Source organism: Pipistrellus hanaki, assembly GCF_964339955.1.
Source record: "Pipistrellus hanaki genome assembly, chromosome: 2".
Classification (NCBI taxonomy): Eukaryota; Metazoa; Chordata; class Mammalia; order Chiroptera; family Vespertilionidae; genus Pipistrellus; species Pipistrellus hanaki.
In genome coordinates, this window is record NC_140504.1 from 174,030,190 (window position 1) to 174,053,190 (window position 23,001).

Below are 23,001 nucleotides of genomic sequence, written 5' to 3' on the forward strand. Positions count from 1 at the left end.
TGGAGTCCGCAACTCAGGTATGTGCTCTTGGCTGGGATCGAACCGTGACCTCCTGGTTCATAGGTCAATGCTCAACTACTGAGCCACACCGACTGGGCCTGAGGTTTCTTTAAAGCTGAATCCAATAGTCCCTCCTGAGTCCCAGCCTTACTTGGCATCTCTCAGTCTTGCAAGGCTCCCTTATCCTCTGTGACCTGACACTGTGAAGAGATTTTTTATTTTTAAATATGGAACACTTTAGCCCTAGCTGGCTTGGCTCAGTGGATAGAGCATTGGCCTGCAGACTGAACATCCCGGGTTCAATTCCTGTCAAGGGCACATATAGACTTGTACCTGTATCTGGAGCCAGGACCTTTAAGAAGATATTTAAGTAAGTTAAAAGTAAGCCTTGCCGAAGCCGGTTTGGCTCAGTGGATAGAGCGTCAACCTGCGGACTGGAAGGTCCCGGGTTCGATTCCGATCAAGGGCATGTACCTTGGTTGCGGGCACATACCCAGTGGGGGGTGTGCAGGAGGCAGCTGATCGATGTCTCTTTCTCATCGATGTTTCTACTCTCTGTCCCTCTCTCTTCCTCTCTGTGAAAAATCAATAAAATATATTAAAAAAAAAAAAAAAGGAAGCCTGACCCTGCCCAGTATAGCTCAGTGGTTTAGTGCCGACCTATGAACCAGGAGGTCAGGGTTTGATTCCTGGTCAGGGCACATGCCTCAGGAGGGGGCATGCAAGAGGTAACCAATCAATGATTCTCTCTCATCATTGATGTTTCTAGCTCTCCCTCTCTCTCCTCTCTGAAATCAATAAAAATATTTTTAAAAAGGAGGCCTTGAGGTGGGCCCAGATCTGATCTGACATCTTTTTAAATTATTGGTTGATTGATTTTAGAGAGAGAAGAAGGAAAAGAGAGAAACATTTATTTGTTTTCCACTTATTTATGCATTCATTGGTTGATTCTTTTTAAAATTTTATTTATTATTATTTTTTAAAATATATTTTATTGATTTTTTACAGAGAGGAAGAGAGAGGAATAGAGAGTTAGAAACATCGATGAGAGAGGAATATCAATCAGCTGCCTCTTGCACACCCCCAATTGGGGATGTGCCTGCAACCAACGTCCATGCCCTTGACCAGAATTGAACCTGGGACCCTTCAGTCCACAGGCCGATGCTCTATCCACTGAGCCAAACCGGTTTTAGCTTATTCTTTTTTAAAAATTCTCATCCTGAGGACATATTTCCATTGAATTTTATTGTTAAACTTATTTTTGTTAATCCTCACCTGAGAATATTTTTCCATTGACTTTTAGAGAGAGTAGAAGGGAGAGGGAGAGATACAGAGAGAGGAACACTGATGTCAGACAGACACATCAATTGAGATTGGTTGCCTCTGGTACGCGCCCCACCAAGGCCAGGGATTGAGACTGCAAGCAAGGTACGTGCCCGTGACTGGAATCAAACCCGGGGCCTGTCAGTCCATGGGCCAACTCTCTATCCACTGAGCCAAACTAGCTAGGGATCTGTTGAATTTTAGAAAGAGAGAGAAACATCAATTGGTTGTCTCCTGTATGCACCCAGATTGGGGATTGAACCCAGTCCCTAGGTGTTGGAGGCTAATTCCAGCAAGTCATAATTGCAAAAAGTTCATCAAAAGGCTGGTGAACCTTTGGGGCTTCAGCAGGGCTGAAAATCTGCATGTTATTACCTGCTGCTGGAACAGCTGAAGACAGTTCCCCCAACCTGATAACCTACTGGTTACTGGGCCTTACCTTTGATATGTATATCTGCTTTGCTATTGGGCAAAATCTTATATAATAATGAGGTAATATGCAAATTGACTGTCAGGCCCTTGCACAAGATGGCCACCTCCATGTGGTCATAAGATGGTAGGCAGGTGAGGGCAGTTAGGGTGACGAGGCTGGGGAGGCAATTGGGGAGACCAGGCCTGCAGGGGAGGGCAGTTGTGGGGGGACTGGGCCGGCAGGGGAGTCAGTCAGGCTGGCAGGGGAGTGGTTAGGGGGTGAGCAGGCAGGCAGGCCGGCAAGCGGTTGGGAGCCAGCAGTCCCGGGTTGTGAGAGGGATGTCCGACTCCCTGTGGGATTGGGCCTAAACTGGCAGTCGGATATCCCTTGAGGGTTCCCAGATTAGAGAGGGTGCAGGCTGAGCTGAGCGACTCCCCTCCTCCAGTGCACAAAATCTGTGCACTGGTCCTCCAGTGTGTCAATAAAAAGCTAGGGTTTCAGCCTTGGCTGGTTTTGCTCAGTGGATAGAGGATTGGCCTGTGGATTGAAGGCTCTTAAGTTCGATTCTGGTCAAGGGCACATGCCTAGGTTGTGGGCTCAATCCCCAGTAGGGGGCGTGCAGGAGGCAACCAATCAATGATTCTCTCTCATTGTTGATGTTTCTATCTCTCTTTCCTTCTCCCTTCCTCTCTGAAATAGCTTTTTAGGGGAAAAAAAAAAAAAAAAAAATATATATATATATATATATATATATATATATATATATATATATATATATAATTTATTTATTTATTTTCTAAAAAGCTAGGGGTCCAGAGATTCGGGGAACTTAGCTACTAAAGCTAAGCCTTCCCTGGCTCTCCCAAAAAATGCCTTCCCAATTTATATTTCATGAATAGTCTCTTTATTAATTTACTCGAAGCCCCTTCTCCAGATTCCTGAACCCTAGTAGATGTCTAGTAGATGCAGGATAACACCCCGGCACCTAGATATGTGCCCTGACCAGGAATCAAACCTGAAATCTTTTGGTGTATGGGACAATGCTCCAACCAACTGAGCAACCAGACCAGAGCTCATTGGTTGATTCTTTTTTTAAAAATATATTTTTTATTGATTTCAGAGAGAAAAGGAGAGGGAGAGAGAGATAGAAACATCAGTGATGAGCCTTCCTGCCAAACCCTATCTCCTACTCCACCTCCTTTGAGCTACTAGTGTTTCTCCTCCGTATCTCAGGCTATTTTGGTCCTCCCTTCAGTGGCTGTGAAGGGCAAGGTTAGAGAAATAGGCCGTTAGGGCCTGAATTGGGTGGGATAGCTATGTGGAAGGAAGATAAAATGGAGATGAGACTAATGGCAGGGTGACCAACAAGGTCCAATAGCAATAATCCCAACCAGAGAGACTGTGACCCAGATTAGGGTGTGGGGGGTAAGATGAGTGAAGTGGGTAGATTTCAGAGATATTTGGGAGGTAAAATTGACCTGTATTGAGTACTCAAAAAATATTTTAAAAAATATTTTTGATTTCAGAGAGAGGAAGGGAGAGGGAGAGATAGAAACATCAGTGATGAGAATCATTGATTGGCTGTCTCCTACATACCCCCTACTGGGAATAGAGCCCACAATCCAGGAATGTGCCCTGCCTGACTGGGAATGGAACCCTGACCTCCTGGTTTATAGGTCAACACTTAACCACTGAGCAATGCTGGCCGGACTAAAAATATATTTGTTGACGTGCATGTTTTTTCTTCCTTCCTTCCTTCCTTCCTTCCTTCCTTCCTTCCTTCCTTCCTTCTTTCCTTCCTTCCTTCCTTCCTTCCTTCCTTCCTTCCTTCCTTCCTTCCTTCCTTCCTTTCTTTCTTTCTTTTTTAAGTGAATTGAGCTTTGGCCTGAAGTCTGAAAGGCCCTAGGATTGGATCAATTCCTTCCTTTCAAGGGTACATACTTCTGTTGTAGGCTTGATTTCCCAGCTCTGATCGGGATGTGTGCAGGAAGCAACTAATTGATGTGTCTCTCTCACATCGATGTTTCTCTCTCTCTGTCTCTCCCCCTTCCTTCCACTCTCTGGAAAAAAGCAATGGAAAAATAACCTCGGATGAAGATTTCACAAATAAATAAATAAAAGAAGGACTATTTTTGTTTTTAATTTATTGATTTTAGAGAGTGAGGAAGAGAAAGAGAAACATCAATGTACAATAAGAGTGATGTGCCCTGATCAGGAATTGAACCTGTGATCTTCCAGTACACAAGAAAACAACCAACTGAGCCATACCAGCCAAGGCCTGGCTATTCTTTCTAAAGTAGGCTCTTTGGTTACTCTTCTGTTTACTTCCTTTACAGCACTTTTCACAGCCTGCAATTACCTTATTTATGTATTTGCCTGTTGTATGTTTCCATCAAGCAGATTGTAAATTAAAGGAGGACAGTATCCTTGGCCAGCCTTATTCAGACAGTGCTGGGCACTTTGCAGGTGCTCTCAACAAATCTTTGAGAACTGAATGGAATAATAATTGATTGGTCCTACACAGAGTGTCAAATTACAGTGGGGAGGGGAGGAAGATCTGGGGGAGATAATAGATCAACCGAAGGACTTGTGTACATGCATATAAGTATAATACAACCAATGGACATAAAACTCTGGGGAGGGAGAGTATGTATGGGAGGGAGGGAGGGGGGCAAAAAAAATCAATAAAATATATATAAAAAAAAAATTAAAATTAAAAAAATTAAAAAAAATTGATTGGTCCTACAGAGTGAGGGCAGAAAGGTGAGGAGGACAAGGCCAGGAGGAGACCTATAACTAACACTCCAGAGGGGTTAAGACCCCACCTCTCTGCCTCTGGCCCTGGGAAGGGTCGGCATGTACCAGGGCTCGAGGGGCCCTGATGGCCCCCGGACCACCTGCCCAATTGTCCATTGCTAGGTTTGAGAAAATTCCCATTCTTACCTTTCTGGCCTCTGGCTGCTGACTCAGGGCAGTGGGGGTTTCCGGAAAAGGGAAGAGAGAACCCCACTGGAACCCTAGATCTGCCCCTCACGTGTGGAAGTGGGTAGCAAAAGATGTGGCCAAAAAAAAAAAGATGTGGCCAAAAAAAAAAAGATGTGGCCTGGCGCATGGTAAAAGCCTTAAATGCCAGATCTGTTTGACCCCAAAACTCAGTGTGACAGCCCCACTCTACCCTCCTCTTGCGCAAGCCAGGCTGGGCTCGGGAGTCTGCAATTCCGCCCAGGCCCGGAAGGGGTCAGCACTGGGCTGGACCTGGGGGCTCTGGCCAGGGCCTGAGGCATTTAAAGGGGAATGTGGAAGACGCAACGGGGAGAAACCCAGCGTCGGCCCTGCCTCTCCCCTCCTGGCTGGTCCCCTAGTTGTGGGAAAACCCCGCAGTTGCCCAGAACTCGCTCTGACTTCAGCAAAACCACGAAGACTGGGGAAGAAATGGGCGCCCGGCCCCCAGGGTGGATGGGGCGGGGCGGCGGGGCGATGGGCCTCACATCCTGGAGGCAGCCACGTGGTGCCCGGCGGTGTGGCTGCGTCTTTAAGGCTTGGGCAGGAGGCGGGGCCTCGAGGCGGGGCAGGCGGGGGCGGGGCTTCCTGGCGGTGAAGCCCGCGGAGGGGCGTGGCTTCACGGTGACGCGCCGCCAGGAAGGGGGCGGGCCCTCCGTGACGAGGCGCCGGGGAGGGGGCCGGCGTTCATTGATAAAAACCACGGGCTCCCTCGGGCGCGAGCCCAGCGTAGCCAATCCAGACGGCGCCGCGCGCGGCCCCGGCGGGTGGGACCGAGGACCAGCCCGACCCGCGCTGCGACGCCCGGCCCGCATGGAGCCCGCGGCCGGCACCCTGTCCCCGCGCCCCTTCCCGAGCGCGCCCGCGCCGCCCGCGCCCCCCGCCGGGCCCGGGCCGCCGCCGCCGGATGCCAGGCCGGGACCTGAGCCGGAGACGCGGGCCGCGCCGCCCGCGCCGGACCCCGGGCGCCTCATCACGGACCCAGGCAGCGGCCGCACCTACTTCAAAGGCCGCCTGCTGGGCAAGGTGAGCTCGGGGAGGTGCTGGCGGGGCTCGAGGGGGGCCTTGGCGGCCTCTCTGCCCGCGCCGGGCGCGGTGGGGGGGGGCGCTTGGGACCTCCGCGGGCCGGATCGGGCCTCCCCGGGAGCGCCATGCCTGACCCCCCTTCCTCCTCACAGGGGGGCTTCGCCCGCTGCTACGAGGCCACAGACACCGAGACCGGCAACGCCTACGCGGTCAAAGTCATCTCGCAGAGCCGCATCACCAAGCCGCATCAGCGCGAGAAGGTGGGCTCGGGCCCGGGTCTAGAGGATGGGGCGCGGGGTGGGGACGGTGGCGAGGAAGCCCTGGGAGGATGACGATCCCGCTCCCCCTCTGCAGATCCTAAATGAGATCGAGCTGCACCGCGGCCTGCAGCACCGCCACATCGTGCGCTTCTCACATCATTTTGAGGATGCTGACAACATCTACATCTTCCTGGAGCTCTGCAGCCGGAAGGTGAGGGAGGGATGGTGACTCGGGGTGAGGGGGAAAGGAGCCTTCAGATCCAAAGCTGGAGACCCTGCCTCTCCCTCGTGGAGCACAGGTGGAGGGAGGGCCCGGGAGGGCGGTCGGGGACTGAGGCGGTGGTTCTCCGTAGTCCCTGGCCCACATCTGGAAGGCCCGGCACACCCTGCTGGAGCCAGAAGTGCGCTACTACCTGCGGCAGATCCTTTCGGGGCTCAAGTACCTGCACCAGCGAGGCATCTTGCACCGAGACCTCAAGCTGGGTGAGGCTCCGGGCCAGCAGGGCGGGTCGGGGTGGGGGTGGGGGTGGAGAGGCATAGAAAGGAGTGTGACACACCTCTCTGCCCCCTTACAGGAAATTTCTTTATTACTGAGAACATGGAACTGAAGATGGGGGATTTTGGGCTGGCAACCCGGTTGGAACCCCCGGAGCATAGGAAGAAGTGAGTGTCTCGGGGTGGCACAGTCAGTGTGCGACACAGATGACGCCTGCCTGACAGGCAGCACCTGTGTGGGAAGCCGGATGATTGCCTGGTGTGTGTGTGTGTGTGTGTGTGTGTGTATGTGTGTGTGTGTGTGAGAGAGATAGCTGGGGAAGATAACATGTGAAGGTGGAGGTGGCAGCCTGAGTTGCTGGGACTGGTGGAGAGGCTGAGGGTCCATTGGGTGTCCGAGTCCCTGAGACACATCGGGATATTAGGATTCTTGGAGCTGTGTGTCTGACCTTGTGTGTGGATGGGGAAGGTGACCCAGTATTGTGTGTGCGAGACAGAGGGAGTGTGGGAATGGCAGGACCTGGCACCCTGTGTGTACGAAGACCTGGGTGTGAGTGACACAGGTAGCGTGTGTGGCGGATGGGTGTGTGGGGAGGTGACAGCTGGTGTTGGTGTGTGCATGTGGCACAGACTGTAGGAGGTGACAGCCTGTGTGGGTGTCTGACAGATGGGAGTGGGGGAAGGAGGACGGGGTCGGTGATGGCCCCTCTGTTGACCCTGGAGAAGGGGGCAGGGTGGGGGGCCGGGCCCTCCCTCCCCGGTCCTACAGAGCAGCTGGGCCAGGCAGGTGGGCGGGGACTCAGCTGCCATCCCCAGCGTCCATTGTCCCAGGACAAGCAGGAGTTCTCCGGCCTTGGGTGACAGGCAGCTGCTTTGTCTGGACTCGCAGTGGGGGCAGGGCTGGGGCGAGGGCTCGCTGGGCTGGGCCTAAGCCCTGCCCTCTCCTCCCCTTTCCAGGACCATCTGTGGCACCCCTAACTACGTGGCCCCGGAGGTGCTGCAGAGACAGGGGCACGGCCCGGAGGCAGACGTGTGGTCCCTGGGCTGTGTCATGTGAGTCGCAGGTCATGTGCCCGCAGATGGGCGTGGGGGTGGGCGTGCCTCCCCCTTCACTCCCGCCCCCGCGCCTCCGCCCCCAGGTACACACTGCTGTGCGGGAGCCCCCCCTTCGAGACGGTCGACCTGAAGGAGACGTACCGCTGCATCAAGCAGGTTCACTACACGCTGCCCGCCAGCCTCTCGCTGCACGCCCGCCAGCTCCTGGCCGCCATCCTCCGGGCCTCGCCCCAGGACCGCCCCTCCATCGACCAGATCCTGCGCCACGACTTCTTTACCAAGGTCCGTGGCTCTCGGGCGCCCTCGTCCGGTTCGCAGGTCCCCGGGGGAGTGAGGGGGGGCCGGTGCGGGACCCTCCCTGTCCCGCTCACGTGGCTCCGCTCCTCAGGGCTACACCCCCGACCGGCTCCCCATCAACAGCTGCGTGACGGTCCCAGACCTGGTCCCCGTGAACCCCGCCAGGATTCTGTTTGTCAAAGTCACCAAGAGCCTCTTCGGCAGGAAGAAGAAGAGTGAGTCTGGGATGCCGGCGGCTCGGAGGGTGCGGAGGCGGGAGCGGGGCTGTCACACACACACACACACACTGTGGGGGTGTGAGAGCCTGGGAGCCCGGGAGAGCGTGGGTGACGTGGGCTGTGTCCTCCCTGCGGGAAGCAGGATCCTGAGGGCTCTGCCTTTCCCCGTCCAGGTAAGAACCATCCCGAGGAGCGGGACGAGGTGTCCGGCTTGGTGAGCGGCCTCACTCGGACGTCCATCGGCCACCAGGATGCCAAGCCTGAGGTGAGGTGCTCCCTGACTCACCCACCCCAGCAGCTGCGGGAAGCCCGCGATGAAAGAGGCGGGTGAAGCATCGGCCTCGTGGCGGCCTAATTGGCTGCGTCTCATCAGCCAGGCGGGGCTGACCCGGGCTGACCCGGGATGTCCTGGTTGCGGGGGCCGGGCTGGGCCACGGACTCTCAGGGCCTTGGATTTCGGGGCCTGTCTCACCCACTCCTTCCCCCTCCCCGATCCTCCAGGCCCCAGCCGCTTCCGGCCCGGCCCCCCTCAGCCTGGTGGAGACGGCGCCCGAAGACAGCTCCCCCCGCGGGACGCTGGCGAGCAGCGGAGATGGTGAGCAGCCAGGAGCGTGAGAGGTGCCAGCGGTTACGGGGCTGAAACCGGGGGCCGGAGGGGAGGCGTGAGCAGGAGGACGTGGCCGGGGCCCCGGGGGACGAGGGCCTCATTCCGGGCACCCCGTTCCCTTTAGGGTTTGAAGAGGGCCTGACCGTGGCCACCGTGGTGGAGTCCGCGCTCTGTGCACTCAGGAACTGCCTGGCCTTCATGCCCCCGGGTAGGCTGGGGTCCGGTGCCCGTGACGGCGGTGGGAGGTCTGTGGCTGCGAGGCCCGGGGCAGGCCCTACTCCTTCCTCTCCCCGACAGCGGATCAGAACCCGGCGCCCCTGGCACAGCCAGAGCCCCTGGTGTGGGTCAGCAAGTGGGTCGACTACTCCAACAAGTTCGGCTTCGGGTACCAGCTGTCCAGCCGCCGCGTGGCCGTGCTCTTCAACAACGGCACCCACATGGCGCTGTCGGCCAACAGGAAGTAAGGCCGCTGCGGGGCTTCCTGTATCCAGGCCGCTGCGCCCAGCAGGGCTGCCCCTCGGGGTGCGCTCCTGGGCCCGGGGCCTGAGGGGCGTCGGCGCAGGCCCCCTCTGACCTCTGCCCCCTCCTCCCCTCCAGGACGGTGCACTACAACCCCACCAGCTCCAAGCACTTCTCCTTCGCGGTGGGCGCCGTGCCCCGGGGCCTGCAGCCTCAGCTGGGCGTCCTGCGGTACTTCGCCTCCTACATGGAACAGCACCTCATGAAGGTGTGTGGCCTGGGGCGGGGCCTGTGGAGGACTCGCGTCCTGGTCCCTCTCTGTTCCCCGTGGTGGAGGGGCCCGAAGCTACAGGCTGACCCCCTCAGGGGGACATCCGTGGGGAGGGCCCTGGCTCAGGGCAGACGGGTGAGCTGCCTCTGCTCCCAGGGTGGAGACCTGCCGAGCGTGGAGGAAGTGGAGGTGCCCGTGCCCCCGCTCCTGCTGCAGTGGGTCAAGACGGACCAGGCCCTGCTCATGCTGTTCAGCGACGGCACGGTCCAGGTGAGAGCTCCTCCTGGGATGGGGGTCGGCCAGGAGGCCTGGGGTGGTGGTGGTGGTGGTGGGGAGGAAAGGACCTGGGGCCCAGGCCCTGATCCATGCACGCCCCCCTCCTGTGCGCAGGTGAACTTCTACGGAGACCACACCAAGCTGGTCCTCAGCGGCTGGGAGCCCCTGCTGGTGACTTTCGTGGCCCGCAATCGCAGCGCCTGCACCTACCTGGCCTCCCACCTGCGGCAGCTGGGCTGCTCCCCGGACCTGCGGCAGCGGCTCCGCTACACCCTGCGGCTGCTGCGGGACCGCTGCTCGGCCTAGCCCGGCCCTGCCTCTGCGGCCCTCCCTGTCCCTTCGGTGCCTCGCTGGGGGCTCTGGGCCAAACCCCCCAGGGAATCAGGGACCAACTTGACAGGGGTTGCGGGCTGCCTGTCCGAGCTGCCTCCCAGCCCTTCTCCAAGAAAAGCCTGAGCCTTAGCCCCCAGCTAGGGGGCGCTATTTATGGACCACTTTTATTTATTGACAGACGTTTATTTATTGGGATGTGCCGCCGGAGGGAGGGCCTCCTCCTGGGGCAATAAACCGTTTTGCAGAAGCCGGGCGCCTCCTCACTCGCAGTAGAGCCCGTGGACGGTGGCCACTGCGAAGAGCGAGGCGTTGGTGAAGGTGGCGGAGGCCAGGCCGTCGTGGGCGCCGTCCCAGAGCGCCCGGCTGGCCACGTGCACGCCCTGGCCGGCGCGCTGGCCCAGCACCACGCTGCACACCAGCTTGTAGCGGGGCGGGCCGAGCTCCCGCAGGCGCGCGTGCACCCGTTCGCACAGCGCCCGCGCCAGGGCCCCCGCCTTGGGGCCGGGGTAGACCGCGTCTCGTAGTCCGGCGGCCAGCACTTCCTCCAGGGCGTGCTGCGTCCGCACGGCCTCCCAGCGCTCCCCGGGCGCCGGCTCTGTGCGGTACGAGGGCGCCATCCGCCGCGGAGGTGCCAGGAGCAGCCCCGAGAAGCTGATCCTCGAGCCTAACAGGGGCATTGGGCCCCAGGATGGCCGCCGGCCGCCGGGACCCACGCCTGGGCCGGCCAGCGAGTTGCGGCGGGAAAAGGATGCAGTCGGGCCCAGCACGGAGCCGCGGCGGGAGGCTGGGCCCGGGGCCGCGGGCCGGGCCTCGTCGATGCTGGGCAGGTGGCCCGGGGGCCGCACCAGCGACAGCTTCGCCCCGGGCTCTTTGGCGGCCTCCTCCTCCTGGCGTCCTGGGGCCACAGGCCTCCCAGCCATGGACCTGCGGGCCGAGAGACCCACACTGGATGGGGTGGCCTTCACCTTGGAATGTTACTCATTTTCTTACTCGGTAATAGGGATCTTTTATCCCCTAACCTAGGGGTGTTGAACTCAATCAGAGAAGGGGCCAAAATCTAAAATCCAGCCTAAATCGCGGGCCAAATGGTTTACTGAACAGTCATAAACTGACAATGTCATAAACTGACAGCGGAGTGCAGTGATGACAGCGCGTTGCGGGCCACATTGCAAGGCCTGGCTGGCCAGATTTGGCCCGCGGGCCTTGTGTTTGACACATGTGCCCTAACCTCTTCTTACCTGGGTTTTTGAGGCAGGTCAATCAGCTAGGCCAGGGCTGAGGGAATTCTTAGGTGCTCAGAGGATTGAGGGCTGTTAGGGACATAAACAAGGAAAGATGCTGCTTAGATTGTCATCTTGGACTGACCCTGTCCCTGGGCACTGGGGGTCAGCCGGCAGGAGAAAGTCTAGATCAGTGGTTCTCAACCTTTCTAATGCCGCGGCCCTTGAATTCAGTTCCTCCTGTTGTGGTGACCCCCAACCATAAAATTATTATCGTTGCTCCTTCATAACTAATTTTGCTGCTGTTATGAACCGTAATGTAAATATCTGTAATGTAAATATATGGTCTTAGGCGACCCTGCTGGTGGTTCTCAACGGTGGGTCCGCTGCTGTGGAGCCTAAGACCATTGGAAAACAGATATTTACATTGCGATTCATAGCAGCAAAATTAGTTATGAAGGAGCAACAAAAATAATTTTATGGTTGGGGGTCACCACTACATGAGGAGCTGTATTAAAGGGCCTCGGCATTAGAAAGGTTGAGAACCACTGGGGTAGAGGCATCTGTTTTGTGTCTCAGCCTAGACAGAGGGGCCTTCAACCCCTAACCAGCAGGAGGGACTGACAGACCCCACTCCAGCCCACCGGTCCTCGCCCTGTGGGTGTTATGTCCAGCCATCTTCCCCCCACCTGCATCTAGAACACGGAGGGCACACATTCTCCCCACACTGGCTAGGGCTGGGGCAGGTGGCACAGGAAGCTCCTTCACCCACTGCTGTGGCCTCTGGCCCTACCTCCAGGATCTGTTCCGGGATGGCCGCTCTTCTGAAATCCCCGCAGGCACCTGTCACCTGCAGCTCTCAGCCTGGGCGGCCTCCGGCAGGTGGGGAAGAAGGGCCCCTTGTGCCTGTGTTGTGGCGTTGCCATGGGTTGCTGGGCAAGCACCCCTCCCTTCCTGGCTCCCTCCCGCCCTCCGGGCTCTGACTTAACCCGGGAGTGTTATCCTGTGAGCACGTGCTGAGCGCCGGGGGCTGAGTCACCGGGAGAGGGGACAGTGGGGCCCTGCACCCAGGAACCTCCTACCCTGACGGACAACGGGGCGCAGATGTGGAGAGGGGTGCTGGTCAGAAAGGGGTCCCCCCCCAGGGCTCCTAGGCCGCTGCCCATTTCTCTTGTGAAGAATGGCTCTTCCCTTGTGAGTCTCCGAGGCCCGGGATGTGGGGAGACCTGGAGGCCGCTGGGGGGCGGCTGCTCGGAACCGGGCTCCGGGCCCACAGGAAGGAGCGCATCATGACTCCATCGCCTCCTTCAGTCTAAACAAGGACAACTATTTCCGCTCCCCGCGCAGGGCTGGGGTGGGGCTTGGCTGACTTCCTCAACTCAGGGCTGCCTGAGCACATGGGAGGGGGCTCACCACCGGGCACCCAGCCTTCCCACCCTGCTGACCGAGTACTGGGGGCTTGTCCCCGGCTGGCCACACCCCTGGGGCTGCATTTCAGGGATGCCAGAGGCCATGACTCCTGTCAGATCTGACACCTCCTCACCTGACCGCTCTGGGAGAGCCAGGACCGCCCGCTCCCACCTAAACCCAGTCTGGGCCCTGAGAGCCGCGCTTCCCCTCCTGGCCTGTGTTGCGAAGTTGCCATGGGTTGCTGGGCGAGCGCTCCCTTCCTGGTTCCCTCTCCGGCGGAGGGGGTTTCCCAGACCTGGCTAACCTGATCCGAACTCTGTGCCTGTGAGGGAGGGGGGAGGGGCGGGGAGGGTGCCGAGACCCTCCGATCCCGCTGAGGGCCCCTCGGAAGGCTGAAGTTTCCCCGAGGCCTGTGGAGCTGGGCGGGGCCTCCTTAGGCCAGGCTCCAGTTTCCTTGGAAACCCACAGGCTTCCCACCCTAGTCTGCCTGGGCAGGCTCCCAGCCGGGGCCTCATTTGCAGCTCGCTTCTCCTCCCCCGTTTAGTCTGCTCCAGCTCGGCCTCTTTTGGTCCCCTCCCTGAGGAGCCTCCGGCCTCCTCCACCGGCCTCCGATGCCTTCTTCCGACACCTGGGCCTCTCCTGCCCCGTCCCTAGCAGCTTCTCAGCAAACAGGCCTCCCACACTCCTGCCCCCCTCCCTCCGGCCTTTCTAGCCTCTTTACGAACTGTGAGGCCTGGCCAGGCCTCCTGCTCCTTCCCACCCGCTGCCTCCCACATACAGGCCTACAACAGGCCTGCTGGGCGGTTTCCCTCGCTCCCCTGCCCCGGCCACCCATGGAGCCCCCGGGACTGGTGCGCGGGGAAGCTGAGCCCTTTTCCAAAGCTCTCCACAGCCTCGTCAACAACCGCCTGTACAGGTAAGGGGGCTGGTCCTCTGTGGGTTTGGAGAGTGGGCTCTGCTGGGCCCCATGACTCAGGAAGCCCTGAGCGCAGAGGAGGCAGGGAATTAGGACTTGACCCTCTTGAACTCAGGGGCCATCTATCCCCAGACCAGAGGGGGAGGGCAGTGGGTGACTGTGTGATCTTAGGCAAAGGCCTTCCTTTTTTTTTTTTTTTTGAATCTTGGGCTCCTAGCAAAGAGCCCCCACCCCCTGGATCCTGAGAGATGGGCTGTCACTTGAGTCCCTCCCTCGGGAGGCAGAGGAGCAGATGACCCTGTTCCGGAACGGGGTTTACTAAGGAACAAAGTTCCAGGGATGGAGCCAAAGTCTGAGACAGGAAGTGTGGGTCAAGGGTGCTGTCTGGGGCTCAGTGTCTGCCTAGGACCCACGTGGTCTGAAACCAGGAATAGAGAATGGGGCAGGGCCGGTTGGGAGAATGAGAATGTAGCTTTCAGTCCCCACTGGCTCAGAGCGGGGCACCTCCACAAAGGCTGCTGAATCCCATCACCCCACTGCTCCGGGGATCCCAGGCCTTGGAACTGGGACCAGGAGGCTCCAGGAAGTCAGGTTTCATCCGCCTCCGACCCACTCTGTTGTCAGAGGCCCAGAGGCTGGGGCCGGAAGCGATCGGGAAGATGGAAAATGTGGTCTGGCCTGTTGATGGTGCATTACCGCTGTGTCTGTGCCCCTGTCCTCCCACCCCCTCTCGCCTGGAGGAGGCTGAACGAGCTGAGCTTGCAGTCTGTGGAGGAAGAGCATGCAGAGCTGCCCTTCCCCCAGGACCCAGGCGGGGAGGAGAGGGTATGTGTAATCCAGCTTGCATCAGCCCTGGAGCTTCCTTAGTGATGAAGCATAGCCACCTCCTCCGAGGCCTGAGAGTCCGGGAATGCCATCCCATTCACGGGGGAGAACACTGAGGTTCAAAGGTAGAACGTCACTTGCCTGAGGTACTATAGGGTGGAACGGGGACTAGAACACAGGCCTTTCTGTCCCAAACCTTCGGCTGGAAGAACTAAGCCCTCTCTCTTATAGGACAGATAAGGAAGCAAAGATCTACAGTTTCATCCTAGACTCTGGGCTCTTCTCCCCTGGCTCTCTGCCCCTCTCTTCTTTTCTTTTCTTTCTTTCTTTCTTCTTAATAAATTTTATTGATTTTTTACAGAGAGGGATAGAGAGAAACATCAATGAGAGAGAATCATCAATCAGCTGCCTCTTGCACTCCCCCTACTGGGGATATGCCCGCAACCAAGGTACATGCCCTTCACAGGAATCGAACCCGGGACCTTTCAGGCCGCAGGCCTACGCTCTATCCACTGAGCCAAACCGGTTTCGGCATCTCTGCCCCTCTCTTCTACAGTGATGTGCGCTTTGTGGTCGGTCAAGAGCGGCAGGAGGTGTTTGCCCACCGGTGCTTGCTGGCCTGTAGATGCAACTTTTTCCAGCGACTTCTGGGCCCAGAGCCGGGCCCTGGGGTGCCCGGCCCGGTGGTGCTGAGCACCGTGCCCGCGGAGGCCTTCCTGGCAGTGCTGGAGTTCCTGTACACAAACAGCGTCAAGCTGCACCGCCATTCCGTAAGCCCACGGGGCAGAGGTCTGGGCGGGAGAGGGAGCGGGCGTGGGGGGCTGAGGAGCAGGGAAAACTCTTCCGCTCCAACCACCACTTGCAGGTGCTGGAGGTGCTGACGGCCGCTGTGGAGTATGGGCTGGAGGACCTGAGAGAGGTGGGTGTAGGTGGCAGCCCCTCTCCCTTGCCTCTTAGGGGTTCGTTTCATATCCTCCCTCCCACTCATTCTGTCCTGGAGGGGAGCATGTACCAACGCCAAGAGAAGTATCTTAGGCCCGTATGTGTGCCTGCCTGGATGCCTGCCTGCCTGCTGTGTGCTGTGGGGGCTTATGAGGTGTTTATGGCTGGTGCTATATATATCAGATAAGAGCCTTCATTTTTTTTTTTTAATATATTTTATTGAGCTTTTACAGAGAGGAAAAGAGGGATAGAAAGCTAGAAACATCGATGAGAGAGAAACATTGATCAGCTGCCTCTTGCACACCCCCTGCTGGGGATGTGCCCGCAACCAAGGTACATGCCCTTGATGGGAATCCAACCTGGGACCTTTCAGTCCGCAGGCTGGTGCTCTATCCACTGAGCAAACCGGTTTCGGCAAGAGCCTTCATTCTTGTTCTTCAAATAGAAATAGACATGTAAACTCTTTTGTGGAGGGCTGGGCTTGCCAAGGCTTAGGCCCCGGTGATTCCGTCTCCCTGGCCTGGGAGACAGTGGGCCTGGGCCTGCTAGGAGTCTGGACGGCTGACTGTTCCCAGCCTGCTTACTGCTTCTGGGATGGGTTGGGGTCGGGGAGCAAGGATACCTTAGCACAACCTACACTCCTTTGTTTCCAGCTCTGTCTGGAGTTTGCGGTGAAGGTGCTGGATGTGGAGCTGGTGTGTGAGGCCCTGCAGGTGGGTGTTGCTGGACCCAAGCAGGCGGTCCCCAGTGTGGAGGGCTGGGCTACTAGTCCACAGCCTCTCCTCTGACTTCATCTCCCTTGTTCCGCTCCCAGGTGGCTGTCACCTTTGGCCTGGGACCACTGCAGGAGCGGTGCATAGCCTTCATAGAGGCCCACAGCCAGGTACAGCTCCCCGTTTTCATACAACCCCGCACCTCTCCTTCTGCTCCGCCCTGACCCATTCCTGGACCCACAGGAAGCGCTTCGGACCCGTGGCTTCCTGGAGCTGTCGGCGCCCGCGTTGCTGCTCCTGCTGCGCAGTGACAAGCTCTGCGTGGACGAGGCTGAACTGGTCCTGGCGGCCCGGAGCTGGGCGCGTGTGGGAGCGGTGAGCGGGGCGAAGGGGAGCGCGGGCTGAGGTGCCGAAGGGTGGGGCTGCCGGAACCCGGGGGGCGGGCGGTGGGCCAGGTGCCCCTTCTCCGCTCCGCCTGGGCTCAGGGCTGGTGTTCGCAGGCGGTGCTGGACCGGCCTGTGGCCGAGGTAGCAGCCCCAGTGGTGCGGGAGCTGAGACTGGCCCTGCTGGCCCCCGCGGAGCTGAGTGCCCTGGAAGAGCAAAACCGGAGGGAGCCGCTCATCCCGGTGCGGAGGCGAGGAACCAGGCTCAGAGCCACTCAGCAGCGTGGGGTGGGGGTGGGGGCACAGGGTCTGGGGGGTGAAGGGGGCACTGCGGGACTCCACCGTGAGTGACCGGCCTTCCCCTGAAGGTGGAGCAGATCGTGGAGGCGTGGAAATGCCACGCTCTGCGAAGAGGAGATGCGGCCCGGGGTGCCACGTGCCGCCGCCGGAGGGGCACCCTGCCCCGGGAGCATCACCGCTTTCTGGACCTGCCCTTCAAGTGACCAAAGGCCAGGTCTCGCGAGGAAGGCTGGGCCTCTCCTGAACTACAACTCCCGACATGCTCGGTGCTCTGAGCGGGCTTCCGCTCCCAGCATGCTCGGCGGGTGGGGCGCGGGAAGCACAGGGTGGGCGGGGCGCAGAGCTCTATGGGCGGGGCCAAGGAGGGCGGGAAGGGCGCGGGCGTGAGCTGGGCCCGCCCTCCTGGCCACGCGAAAAACCGAAATCGTTTTCCCGCGCACCTTATCCTAACTGTCCCCGGGCCTCGGGCGCCTTACCCTAACCCTGCCCCGGGCCCCGGGCACTCTCACCCGCCCCATTTGCGCTTGTGCTTCTCGGCTCAGCCCCTTCGATATTTCCAGACCTGCCTCCTGGAGGTCGCTTTGTAAATGGCTCACGGACACCAGACACCGTTCAAAACTGAGCTTCCTCCTTTTTCCCCAGTTCTGACAGTGGTTTCTCACCGCCGCGAGTGCCAAGCCCGAAGCCGGGGTCCCCCGGCCTCACTCCTCTTCCCCGTCTGCTTCCGCTGCCTTCTAAGGGACAAGGGCAGAGAGTATGCCAAGCCCAATATGCCTTTTGGACATAAGGGTTATTTTAAGCTGGTTATTTTGAGAAACAGTTCTGAGAACAGTACAAGTTACCCTTTTGTAAGGGAAATTTATATTTATAAAGGAAGTCTCCATTTTCCAGGAAAAGGATGACGAACTGGAGAATCTTATCAGTGGAAAAGGCGCCCCTGAGAGCTAACCACCCGCGTTTACCTGCTGTTCCTGGTGGCCCCTCACTTCTCCCCCGTCGTAGGCGGAAGGTGGTATTAAAGTGGGTGTTTTGGGCCACTTCAGGGACTTACTCATTTTTCCTGGGGTATCTCCCATGTATACACGAAGTACTGTATACATGTTAATAAACTTCTGTTTGTTTTTCTCTTGTTAATCTGTTTATTATTATTATTATTATTATTATTATTATTACTAGAGGCTTGGTGCACAAAATTCGTGCAATGGGGGGGGGTCCCCCAGCCCAGCCTACACCCTCTCCAATTTGGGATTGCCAGTAGTCGGACATCCCTCTCACAATCCGGGACTACTGGCTCCCAACTGCTCGCCTGCCTGCCTACCTAATTGTCCCTAACTGCTTCTGCCTGCCAGACTAATCACCCCTAACCACTCCCCTGCCATCCTGATCAATGCCTAACTGCTCCCCTGCTGGCCCGATTGCTCCCAACTGCCCTCCCCTGCTGGTCTGGTTGCCCCCAACTGCCCTCCTCTGCTGGCCTGATCTCCCACAACTGCCCTCCCCTGCCAGCCATCTTGTGGTGGCCATCTTGTGACCACATGGGGGTGACCATCTTGTGTGAGGGTGTGACAGTCAATTTGCATATCACCTCTTTATTATATAAGATAGGGGTCTCAGCCAAGAGCTCAGAGTAGAGGAAAATTATTTTTTTCTCCTTGACAGGATTCTTACAGCTGTTTCAGCTCTTTCTGCCCAGTTCAGTCAGTATACCTGTGGCAGGAATTACTGAAACAGATGAATTAGTCTTCTCGCCTTCATCTGAGCAGCCCTTCCCCCAAGTCCACTTCTCATGCTGCTGCTAGATTTACCAAAGATTACCAGCCCTACTCCCCTTATTAAGTCCCTCAACACCTCCATTGCCCTCAGGACAAAAATTTTGCTATCAGGGCACTCGAAATTTATTAGTGGCTCCAAATAATAGCAGCAATTCTCTTCACATGAATACACTGGCCGTGAAGGCACTAATCCTCTAGCTCTGGATTTACTCTTCGTTATTTATTTATTTATTTATTTATTAAAAAAATATATTTTTATTCCTTTCAGAGAGGAAGGGAGAAGGCGAGAAAGATAGAAACATCAACTATGAGAGCAGCTGCCTCCAGCATGCTCCTCACTGGGGATTGAGCCTGCAACCTGGGCACATGTCCTTGACCAGAATCGAACCTGGGACCCTTTAGTCCTCAGGCCAACGCTCTTTCCACTGAGCCAGGCTGGCTAGAGCTGCTCTCGGTTATTGGAGACTCCCCCTGCTAGTCTTTCATTCATCACACATCCTGTCTTCCTGAGGATCTGAATCTCCCTGGAAAAAATCCCTGGGGCCTGGAGTGGGGCCTGAGTACCGTCTGCTTCCCCGTCCCTGTCAGTGAAGCAATGGCTGTAAATGTTCAGTGAAGGCCTGCGGACTGAAAGGTCCCAGGTTTGATTCCGGTCAAGGGCATGTACCTTGGTTGTGGGCATGTCCCCAGTAAGGGGTGTGCAAGAGACAGCTGATTGGTGATTCTCTCTCATCGATGTTTCTAATTCTCTATCCCGCTTTCTTCCTCTCTGTAAAAAATCAATAATATTAAATCAATAATATTAAAAAAAAAGAATATGAGAGAAGTGTAACTGGAGGCAACTCAGCAAGGCCTGTGGGTTAGGATTCTTCGGAGTCCCTTAGTCCTTGGAGATAAGGATGGTAGCTTCCCTCTGGGTATAGGGAGGGTTCCTCTCTCCTGAGGATTGTATCACCTGTCTTTAGGGAGAAGGGAGTGGGCAGCAGGAATGGGACCAGGTGTTAGTCTGGTGGGGTCAGACTGGACCTGGGTTCAGCAACCTCAGTACTTGGGTTTCAGCTAAGAAAGAATTCAGAGCCAGGATTCCAACTGTAAGAGAACATTTATTTACAAAACCACAGAGGTAGAAGAAACACGTTCTAGAAGTAAAGGAAGGGCCCTTGGAGATTGGGAGTGAGGAAGGTGATGGTAAGGAGCCTGGAGGAATGGGGAGGGGGAAGAGCACCCTGGGTTCTCGGTCCTCAGGGTTTTAAGGGTGAAGATTTTAGGGGACGTCCCAGGGGAGGATCTCACTAGAATATTCAGCAGTTTTTCAGGGTCTAAGTTTCCACTGATGGATTATCCAATGCAGCTGGTCCTGAGGTCAGCGGCTGTGGCTGGGTTTGCTGCTTTTCTGGGCCTGGAGGCTAGATGTTATCTCTAGGGAGGAAAGGTCAGGGGTCCAAACCTCATGACCACGATATGCTAGGGGAGGAAAAGTCACCCTGGGGGCGAGTCCCACCCTATAATTGTCCTTTGCTGGGCACCTGGGGCTTCCACTGTGGTGACCTCCTGTACCTGGCCCATAGTCCTTGCTCTGCTTATGTCTGTCTAACTGCCTACAACTGGGTGAGGGTAGGAAGGTCAAACTGATTTTCCTGTTTTCTCAAATTCCTTCAGTTTAAAATATTCATTATGCAAAGGTGCCATATTTTGGGTAGCATGTTCTGAACCCCATCAGTAGCACAGAGATTAAGGGTGTGACTCTTGCCAAAAACAGGTTTGGCTCAGTGGATAGAGCGTCGGTCTGCGGACTGAAAGGTCCCAGATTCGATTCTGGTCAAGGGCATGTACCTTGGTTGCGGGCAAGTCCCCAGTAAGGGGCGTGCCAGAGGCAGCTGGTCGATGATGCTCTCTCATCGATGTTTCTCTCTATCCCTCTCTCTTCCTCTGTAAAAAATCAATAAGATATACTTTAAAAAAAATTCCTTTCTCTCTGAAATAAAAAAAATAAAAAAATGAAAAAAAGAAAGCCAGCGGGTTAGAAAGGACAAAGCGCACAGGATGCAGACTTAAAGGTCTGTGAGACCTAAAGGAAGGAGCATGAGCCTGGCGTCTAGAGAAGGGGAATGTTGTGCGAGGTCGGGTCTCCCGTGGGAACTTTACACCAGACCAGACACAGCCACCACTGAAAACCCAATTCTGCTTCTTAACGTTCGGAAAGTAGCCTCGTAAAAACGAGGCCTCAAAAAATTGAGTAAAAACTCATAACTGTTCCTCTCCACGGAAATCTTTAGTAAAAGGCGAAAGATTTATGCGATCTGAAGAGAAACCAGAGCATGCCCGCCGCCGGGCGCCCGGCCGGCCCGGCGCGCGCTCACCCCCCGCTCGGTTATGGTGGCCGCGCGCCCGCGGGCCCGCGCCCGGCCCGGCGGCTGCGGGGCCCCGGCCTCCCCCCGCGGGGCGCGCGGCGGCGGCGGGAGCGCCCGCGGGGGCGCCCCGCGCGGGGCCCGGGGCCGAGGTGCACGATGGGTATGCAAATCGCCGCCGCCGCCGGGGCTCGGCCGCCAGCCCGGCGGGGCGGCGCCGTCGGACCGCGCGGCAGCTCTTCCTCCTCTCCGCCGGGAGCCGCGCCCGGTTCGCCGGGAGGAAAGGGCGTTTCCCGCCGGCGCCGGCTGCCGGTTCCTTATGGGGCTGGGATGGATAAACCCCGATGGCTGAGGGTCAGTCCCAGCCTCCATACTCCCCGGACCGCACAGATCCAGGGACAGAGGCGGAGGCCGCCCCGCAGGCAGTAGGGGCAGCGGGGCCCCGTGAGAGGGGGGCCAGCACCCGAAGGAGCGGCCTCCGGGATGTCTGAGGACAGTTCCGTCAGAGGCAAGGTGACCAGACGTCCCGATTTTTAACAATTTGTCCTGCGTCCCGAGGCGTTTTAAAAAAAGTCCCGATTTTATCGGAACTTTTTTAAAACGCCGCGGGACAATTTGTTAAAAATCGGGACGCCTGGTCACCTTAGTCTAGGGGTGTCGAACTCAATCAGAGAAGGGACCAAAATCTAAAATCCAGCCTAAATCGCGGGCCGAATGGTTTACTGAACAGTCATAAACTGACAATGTCATAAACTGACAGCGGAGTGCAGTGATGACAGCGCGGTGCGGGCCACATTGCAAGGCCTGGCGGGCTGGATTTGGCCCGCGGGCCTTGTGTTTGACACAGACGTCCCGCTTAGTCAAAGGGGCGGGGGATGGGCGTGTGTGGGACCCGGGAGCTGAGCGGGACCGGCGGGCCGGCAGCTCCGGGGCCGCAGGGCGTGTCTGGACGCGGGCGTGTCCGCAGGGCGCTACCCCAGCTGGGGAGACAGAGGCCGAATGGAGCTGGGCCTGCAAACAGCGCGCATTTCTCTCGTCAGGGCTGGGGAGGCCGAGGGTGTGAGGTCAGAGTCCTGTGGGGTGCAGGACCCCGGGTGCACTGCCCTGCAAGCCCTGACGTGTCCCAGAGCCTGGATGTGGTCAGCGCCCGGGACCGGCCACTCCGGTGATGGAGGAGCTCCCCGGCTGGAATCCATCAGCGGCAGCCAGACCAGGACACACCTTTCATTCCATGTTTCGGGGTTTTTCCCTAAGCAAACCATCACAGCAAAGTCTTTCAAAAAAGCTGACATCTATACAAACACAGCACTTAGGTGATAACAGGTCATTTCTCACATAAAGGATATAATTTTAAATCCTGGAGGGAAGATGGCACCCCACAAGATAGGCTCTAATCGTCCCATTAAAAAATTTTTTTATTGATTTTTTTTACAGAGAGGAAGGGAGAGGGATAGAGAATTAGAAACACAGAGCAGCTGTCTCCTGCAAACACCGCCCCCCCCTCAACTGGAGATAGAGCTCCCAACCAAGGTACATGCCCTTGACCAGAATCAGACCTGGGATCCTTCAGTTCCCGACCCACTGCTCTGTCCACTGAGCCAAGTCGGTTAGGGATAATTGTCCCATTTCACACTGAGGCTCAGGTGGTAGCGTCCACAGGTCACTCAGCTGGTAAGCGGCACAGTGGGCTGTCAGCTTTTGTGTGTTCCAGTCTGGTGAGCTCTTCTGCTCCACCCAAAAGCTCCTGGTGACCCAACACCCCCGGACCCAAATCCAGCCAACGTCCATTCCTGGGAGGCCTCGGGTACACCCCCTCGTCTAGTTTCCAAGCCAACTACTCACTTCTCATAAGCCTTTCTAGGTATTTTAGTGTTGCTTCAGCTGCAACAGGCTTATTTAGTTGTTTTTTCATTTTTGGTCAGAACATGGTTATCTGGCCTTTGAGGTGTGAGAAGGCAGTGCTCTCAGGGTGGGACTGCTCCTGGTGAGTGGGTGGCTGGGACCCAGGCCTGGGATAGCCGGGGAAAGGCGGTAAAAGATCCGCCCCACCCCGCCCTATGGGGTGAGGCCAGCACTCTAGTCCAGGGGTGTGGCCAGAGTCTTCAAGACCTCTGTGCAAGGCACTGCTCAACCGTCCCA

The 23,001-nt window shown here is 57.3% G+C and overlaps 4 protein-coding genes across 7 annotated transcripts in view; 3 read left to right on the forward strand and 1 right to left on the reverse strand.

Annotated features, from left to right (window-relative positions):
* UROD (uroporphyrinogen decarboxylase) overlaps positions 1–23,001 on the forward strand; it is a 158,429-nt gene continuing 135,428 nt past the window's right edge. Inside the window, exon 1 of the mRNA XM_084874671.1 lies at positions 1–4. The gene's annotated coding sequence lies outside the window, so the exon portion shown is untranslated. The remainder of the gene's footprint in view (positions 5–23,001) is intronic.
* On the forward strand, positions 5,418–10,277 carry PLK3 (polo like kinase 3). Its single transcript, XM_084874755.1, has 15 exons — positions 5,418–5,761; positions 5,914–6,021; positions 6,116–6,232; positions 6,375–6,504; positions 6,597–6,684; positions 7,474–7,569; positions 7,656–7,854; positions 7,961–8,084; positions 8,261–8,352; positions 8,589–8,682; positions 8,819–8,902; positions 8,992–9,154; positions 9,292–9,421; positions 9,581–9,694; positions 9,815–10,277. The coding sequence occupies exons 1-15, from the start codon at positions 5,549–5,551 to the stop codon at positions 10,004–10,006; spliced, it is 1,944 nt and encodes a 647-aa protein (XP_084730881.1). The 5' UTR covers positions 5,418–5,548; the 3' UTR covers positions 10,007–10,277.
* On the reverse strand, positions 10,204–12,713 carry DYNLT4 (dynein light chain Tctex-type 4). Of its 2 annotated transcripts, XM_084874730.1 has the most exons (3): positions 12,047–12,713; positions 11,272–11,343; positions 10,204–10,957 (listed from the first exon to the last, which is right to left on the reverse strand). In XM_084874730.1, the coding sequence occupies exon 3, from the start codon at positions 10,951–10,953 to the stop codon at positions 10,294–10,296; it is 660 nt and encodes a 219-aa protein (XP_084730856.1). In that variant the 5' UTR covers positions 10,954–10,957; positions 11,272–11,343; positions 12,047–12,713; the 3' UTR covers positions 10,204–10,293. The 2 variants fall into 2 exon arrangements, with proteins under 2 accessions (XP_084730856.1, XP_084730855.1); XM_084874729.1 differs by having other exon boundaries at positions 10,291–11,052; positions 11,262–12,713.
* BTBD19 (BTB domain containing 19) lies at positions 13,162–17,876 on the forward strand. 3 transcript variants are annotated; one of them, XM_084874677.1, is made up of 9 exons: positions 13,162–13,579; positions 14,961–15,174; positions 15,270–15,323; positions 16,000–16,059; positions 16,161–16,229; positions 16,303–16,434; positions 16,560–16,685; positions 16,811–16,956; positions 17,634–17,876. In XM_084874677.1, the coding sequence occupies exons 1-8, from the start codon at positions 13,275–13,277 to the stop codon at positions 16,943–16,945; spliced, it is 1,095 nt and encodes a 364-aa protein (XP_084730803.1). In that variant the 5' UTR covers positions 13,162–13,274; the 3' UTR covers positions 16,946–16,956; positions 17,634–17,876. The 3 variants fall into 3 exon arrangements, with proteins under 3 accessions (XP_084730803.1, XP_084730802.1, XP_084730804.1); XM_084874676.1 differs by having other exon boundaries at positions 16,811–17,876; XM_084874678.1 differs by lacking the exon at positions 16,811–16,956.

Bases quoted from the DNA above. Each gene is read 5' to 3' on its own strand.
- PLK3 (XM_084874755.1), top strand. From the start codon at position 5,549: ATGGAGCCCGCGGCCGGCACCCTGTCCCCGCGCCCCTTCCCGAGCGCG. The intron at 6,233-6,374 runs GTGAGGGAGGGA...GGTTCTCCGTAG, and splicing joins TGGAGCTCTGCAGCCGGAAG to TCCCTGGCCCACATCTGGAA. The intron at 6,505-6,596 runs GTGAGGCTCCGG...GCCCCCTTACAG, and splicing joins GCACCGAGACCTCAAGCTGG to GAAATTTCTTTATTACTGAG.
- DYNLT4 (XM_084874730.1), bottom strand. From the start codon at position 10,953: ATGGCTGGGAGGCCTGTGGCCCCAGGACGCCAGGAGGAGGAGGCCGCC.
- BTBD19 (XM_084874676.1), top strand. From the start codon at position 13,275: ATGCCTTCTTCCGACACCTGGGCCTCTCCTGCCCCGTCCCTAGCAGCT. The intron at 13,580-14,960 runs GTAAGGGGGCTG...TCTCTTCTACAG, and splicing joins GTCAACAACCGCCTGTACAG to TGATGTGCGCTTTGTGGTCG. The intron at 16,435-16,559 runs GTGAGCGGGGCG...TGGTGTTCGCAG, and splicing joins GCTGGGCGCGTGTGGGAGCG to GCGGTGCTGGACCGGCCTGT.